The sequence below is a fragment of the Triturus cristatus genome, chromosome 11 (genome assembly GCF_964204655.1).
Source record: "Triturus cristatus chromosome 11, aTriCri1.1, whole genome shotgun sequence".
Classification (NCBI taxonomy): domain Eukaryota; kingdom Metazoa; phylum Chordata; class Amphibia; order Caudata; family Salamandridae; genus Triturus; species Triturus cristatus.
Window position 1 is genome coordinate 78,010,539 of NC_140594.1, and position 6,121 is coordinate 78,016,659.

Sequence of the window (6,121 nt, forward strand, 5' to 3'; positions counted from 1 at the left end):
CGTTCGGAATGCATGCATCCTAAACGCATGCAGATTACCGTCATACATTCGTAAGCCATAGGTGCAGCAGCGGCCTGTGCAGGTAAGTGCGGTGCGGTGTGGCGGGGCAGGGTGGGTAGGAATGTTGACAGATGATGGAATAGGATTTTTAAATGTATTTAATTTTCCCTAATCCGTCGTCTGTTGATATTCCCCCCACCCTGCCCCACTGCCCCACCATGCTTACCTGCACTGGCCGCTGCCGCTTAGTTATGTCATGGGTGTGTCCTGTGCCTTCTTAACCCAAGTAAGCCATAGGTGTGGCGTGGGTATGTAACATTGCCTTCTTAACCAACGTAACCCATAGGTGTGGCATGGGTATGTAACTTTGCCTTCTTAACCAACGTAAACCATAGGTGTGGCATGGGTATGTAACTTTGCCTTCTTAACCCAAGTAAACCATAGGCGTGGCATGGGTATGTAACTTTGCCTTCTTAACCCAAGTAAACCATAGGTGTGGCATGGGTATGTAACTGTGCCTTCTTAACCCAAGTAAGCCATAGGCGTGGCATGGGTATGTAACTTTGCCTTCTTAACCCAAGTAAACCATAGGTGTGGCATGGGTATGTAACTGTGCCTTCTTAACCCAAGTAAGCCATAGGCGTGGCATGGGTATGTAACTTTGCCTTCTTAACCCAAGTAAACCATAGGTGTGGCATGGGTATGTAACTCTGCCTTCTTAACCCAAGTAAGCCATAGGCGTGGCATGGGTATGTAACTTTGCCTTCTTAACCCAAGTAAACCATAGGTGTGGCATGGGTATGTAACTCTGCCTTCTTAACCCAAGTAAGCCATAGGCGTGGCATGGGTATGTAACTGTGCCTTCTTAACCCACGTAAACAATAGGTGTGGCATGGGTATGTAACTCTGCCTTCTTAACCCAAGTAAGCCATAGGCGTGGCATGGGTATGTAACTGTGCCTTCTTAACCCACGTAAACAATAGGTGTGGTATGGGTATGTAACTCTGCCTTCTTAACCCAAGTAAACCATAGGTGTGGTATGGGTATGTAACTGTGCCTTCTTAACCCAAGTAAACCATAGGTGTGGCATGGGTATGTAGCTGTGCCTTCTTAACCCAAGTAAACCATAGGTGTGGTATGGGTATGTAACTGTGCCTTCTTAACCCAAGTAAACCATAGGTGTGGCATGGGTATGTAGCTGTGCCTTCTTAACCCAAGTAAGCCATAGGCGTGGCATGGTTATGGATCTGTGGCTTTGTGTCCCCTAGTTTTTCTCTGTCCCCCACTCACCTCTGAGCTTCTCTTCCCCAAGGCTCCCTTTCCCTTGAAGGCCTTGATGATAAATGCCCCCACAGGTCCCTGGAATAGGCACATGGTTGGTTGTGGAGCGATAGACAGAACAGACAGGTAGACATTAATAAGGTAACTGTCTGAGGTAAGCGCGCATCAGTGGAAGAGTGCATAGATTTGCTGTCTGTAACCAACGGTGGACGGCGATGCTGCCTGCCCTGAGTGAGGTGTCGCTCTGCTGTTTGTGACAAGTAAAGGGTAACTCTGCTGTCTGAATTGAGCAAACGACTCGTCAGCTGAGCATGAGACTGCTTTGGCAAGGAGCAGGATAGCTCTGCTGTGTGTGGCTAGTGAGGGGTAGCTGTGCTGTCAGTGGCAACTGAGGGGTGGTTCCAATGTCTGTGACAGGAAAGAGATAGGTCTGTTTCTTGCACTGGGCAAGTGGGTAGTGATCACTGGGAGTATTATCACTGTCACTGGATGGGTGACAGTATCTTCCTTGCCCCTGTGCTGGCAGTTCCTCAGACCCTGTGCAGGAGGACAGCATGCACAGGCCGGCCTTCCTGCTCCCTGTCCCTGGTCGATGCATGTACAGCCAGCCTTCCCTGCTCTAACCCAGACCTTCATCTGTAAAACCCAAGGTCACAGGGAGAGATGAAGCGATGGAGAGCTAGGAAGTGCCAGTCTCTCATTTGCATAAACAGCTAGGACTTATGGGAGGGACACCAGGATGTGAGACACAGGTTGCCATCTGATTATTAAGAGACAGGCCCTGGCAGTCTTTGATCCCTGGGAAGAAGCGCCAAGGCTGAAGGCCTCAAGCCCTGACCTTAGGTAGCCATGGCTGCTCCGCTGAGTTGGACTATGTCTCGTCTTGACAGAGGTTGATCACATGTTGAAAGGGCACACAGTCCACCACTCTCACTGTTCCACCCCAGGATTTCTGAGAGACAACAGAGGCCAGTGACGGCAAGCCTCCGGTGGCCCGTGATTGGATCAGATACACAGACTGACATGCACACCTCCCTTACCTCGTGACTGAGCCCTCCTGTGGCCAGTACTCCCCAAACCGCTGCGCTTACGTCTTATTCCGCGAGGCACCTAAGAGGGAGGAGAAGCGCCTTCCTAGACCGAGAGCAGGGTCCATATCTCAACATCTCCCCGTTGTCAATGCTTCCCCAGGGCTCTCACAGCCTGGGTGTGTCCACTGACCCAATGGCTGCACCAGTCCTCACTCAAAACTACTGAACTATGGGGTTAGGGTTCATCTTGATTTTGGAGGACGATATCTCTCTAGTCATGCGGGTTACAAAGATGGTTCCAATGATTTTAGATTCAGGATGACATCCACGAGTCAAATGAACCAACCCCAGAGCCAGAAATGTAAAGGTAGACTACCTCCTAGACCTTCTGGTGCAAAGGAAGGGGCGACACGTGCGCCCTTAGAATACAGGATGCGTTCGAGGCGGTGCAGGATCACACACTTGACCGAGTCAAGTGACATTAGAGCTGTACGACCCAGACCCAGACGATGCGGACCATGGTTCTTCTCTTGGCGAGGGACGGTGAGGGACTCTCATGGCTTCAGAGTGATCCAGGTCAATTAATCCTCCACGTACATTGTCCAATGAGCCGGCTCTTGTGCACATCTTCCTGTGATCAGCCTGGCTTTTCTCCTGGCCACTAGACACAAACATCACACACACAGCATCACACCTGTTCCCTCTGTGATCACACAGTATAGCCAGGTAAGAGGACTGGAAAGATCTTTAAATGCGGAAAGTATGTGGACCAAGTTATCTGTGACCCCCACTGGGAAGAGGTGTGGCGCCGTGGCCAGGGCCACTGACCCCGGAATCTGGGGATCACGGTTCGATCGCCGGCGGCAGATTAGCCCAGCACCATGTGACTCTGGGCAATAGCTTGCTTAATCTTCCCGACGGCCCCCAGCGCCTAGAGATCCTTACGGGTGATTGTTCGTGCTTTACAAATGTGAATTATAAAAGCCTCAGCGCCTCTGGGCTGGTAAGCACTGCAACCGCTCACTCACTATATAGCCAGCAGTGAAGGGGCAATGGCCTCTAAATTGGTGTCCACTTTACATGTCCACTGTCACCACAGCACAGCTCTGATGATGTAGTAGTAGTATGGAGCACTTCCAGTGGGTTTGCATGATTGACCAGGTCACTGGAGGAAAACCAGTCACTCAGACTGCGGGAAATGACAGGACAGTTTTTTTAAAGCCGTTTAAAGGTCTCAGTAAGGTGGACCCACCAAAAATCACAGCAGATCCTCTGTCTGCCCCTCAAGCAGGCAATCGCCCAGCCAGCCGCCCTGTTGGAAGTGTCCTTGGTGGCACAGGGTCTGTTGACAGAGCCATCCTGTGGAGGTCTCGTACAGCCCCATCATGAAGGTCCAGTATGGTGGGTGTGGCATCTTCGCCATAAATGGTAATGCGGCAGCCGCGTATTCTAGGACCACTGGTCCGCCACCACATCTACCGGAGTAAAGACAGTGCAAGCGTGCCATGGAAAGTGAGACAGGCTTCCATGTACAGGTAAGTGTACTGCTCGCTAACATACTCAGAAATCTCTTCCAACATGTTCGGGAACTGGATTTCTGGGTGTTGGCGATGAAACACCATTTAGTGGGTACATTTACGGGACCTGACACCCAAGAGCATTTTGGGCTGTAATTATACATTCACACCCTAAAATGTGTGCATTTGCATGTCAGGTATCCACAAAAGGACACACAGTAGGCCTCAAATTATTACTACTGTGTAATTGTACGCCAGAGCTATGTACAATAATGCATTAGTTAATCCAGCATGAGGGTGGCGAGTGGGCAGACCAAGGCGTGGTTTATCTTAAAATGTGAGTTTGTGGGCGAACACAAACTCCTCTCTAATCCTTTCTTACCCTGAAATAGTCGTAGGTGAGCGTCAGAAAAGGTGTCATTTTCTTTTTAGGGTAGGAAGAGGAATGGACATCCCCAAGCCTCACAGGGATGTATGAAAAGGGGTTACTCCATAGGTTAAAATCATTTACTGGAGAGAAAAAACTGAAACTTGGTGAAATTATACAGTCTTTCACTGGCATGCAATGGTATCCAGAGCACAGGTTTGCATTGAGAAGCAAGAGCTCGTGCACATGTCACATGACCTGACCTGAGACTGGCTCAGAGTCCTAGGCGTACTGCTCACAGTGCTTGTGAATAACAACACATTGTAAATGTGCCCCCTTTCGTAGCAGTACTCACAAGGGCAGATTGACTACTATTTTTGGGGAATCAGGCCTCTATGCCCACAACTGGTGGCAGAAAGTCCTGGCACAGGCGAATTTCTGCCAACTTTCTCCACCAAATGTCGCGCTGGTGGAAAAACTTGAAAGGCGTCAGTATTTTCATGGACAGTGCGGTGGAGGGTTCACCTGCACCACAATGGTGGACAGAAACTCCACTAGGGGAACTCAAATCCAGCCTATAACCATTATTTCAGCTCACCTGCCTTATTTTACACTGCATATGTTTTCATTAGAAGGAGACAGTAGGCTGCAGTAACAGGGTGGGCGGTATATCCTGGATGGTAAAGGCACTAACATATGATCTCACACCACATACATCCTCAGAACATGCCTCAGCATCTTTTGCTGCTCTCCCTGTCCTGTGTTGTTACACAGTTCCAGGCAGTTCCTAAGTGATACTTACTGAAGCGCTTTGCAACAACAGGAGCAGTAACAACACACTCTGGAGAAGACTATCTCCTGCAGCGGGGTGCAGCCGCGGACATACAGGAGGGGTGTGAGGGCAGCATTGATTCTTGGCAGGGTCACCACAATGTTGGTGGCACTGTTGGTCTCGGTGCGGCACTTGATAGGCAAGAAGTTACAGATAATGACTCGAAAGAAGACAGGAGACCAGAGGAAGAGGAAGCTAGCCGCAACCACGATTATGAGATAGAGGGAGCTGCGCTTGGCCTCCCGCTCCGGTGTCGGGGGGTCCCTCTCCAGTTGATACTTGGCGATGAGGAATAGGCGGATGTTTAGACCCAACATGATGCCAAGTGCGATAAAGTTCATCACCAGCGTTCCAATGGATTGGGTTTTGGCAGCGGCGCTTGAGGACAATACGTTCTGGGCAGCTAATGTCAGAAAGGAGAGGACCCATAGAGAGCTAAGGACCAGCAGCGTCTTCCCTAGCGTCATCCTCTGTAGGTAGCGGATGGGTGAAGTCACAGCGTGATACCGATCCGCCTGAGCAGCAATGACTACCAGGTAGGAGACTCCCAGGAAAGTGGGAGAGATATAATAGATGTCATTTTTTTGAGGGAAACCCTCGTTGACATCAAAGACGCCAGCGTAGTACCAGGTGGCACCAGTGAAGAAGTCGCTGATGCATGTACTCATCATGTAGAGGAACCTGTTTTCCTTCCGCAATGACCGGGTCATTGCGATGCACATGAAGACCCCGAGGTTCAACAACACGATGGCAGTGGCCAAGCAGACTTGGAACAGTATCAGCAAGATGTTGCCAAAGCTATCGGGGTTGACGGCCAAGGGGACCATCTCTGGCCCTGCCGACAATCCGCTGCAAAGTTCTGCAATGTCTTGTAGTCTTTTCAGTATTTATATGCAGTAACCGCTTCTATCCCAGTTGGCCCTTAGTAGATAATGAGGCAGAAGGTTTGATAAGCAGATCTTTTGACAAGTCCCTAATTAGAGCTTCTTACCTGCGCTTAACTCCAACTCACAGAGGGATTCGCGGCACGCTGAGCTTCTCAACACAAATTCAGAGAGATGCTGTGTAGTGGTCCTTGGTGCCGAGAAGCATC

The 6,121-nt window shown here is 50.0% G+C and overlaps 1 protein-coding gene across 1 annotated transcript; it reads right to left on the reverse strand.

The window, feature by feature from the left end:
- Positions 1 to 4,994: 4,994 nt before the first annotated feature.
- Positions 4,995 to 5,855, reverse strand: LOC146783264 (neuropeptide S receptor-like). The gene has a single exon (XM_085632820.1). The coding sequence runs from the start codon at positions 5,853 to 5,855 to the stop codon at positions 4,995 to 4,997; it is 861 nt and encodes a 286-aa protein (XP_085488946.1).
- Between the last annotated feature and the right edge of the window lie 266 nt (positions 5,856 to 6,121).

Coding starts and splice junctions, on each gene's coding strand:
- LOC146783264 (XM_085632820.1), bottom strand. CDS start 5,855: ATGGTCCCCTTGGCCGTCAACCCCGATAGCTTTGGCAACATCTTGCTG.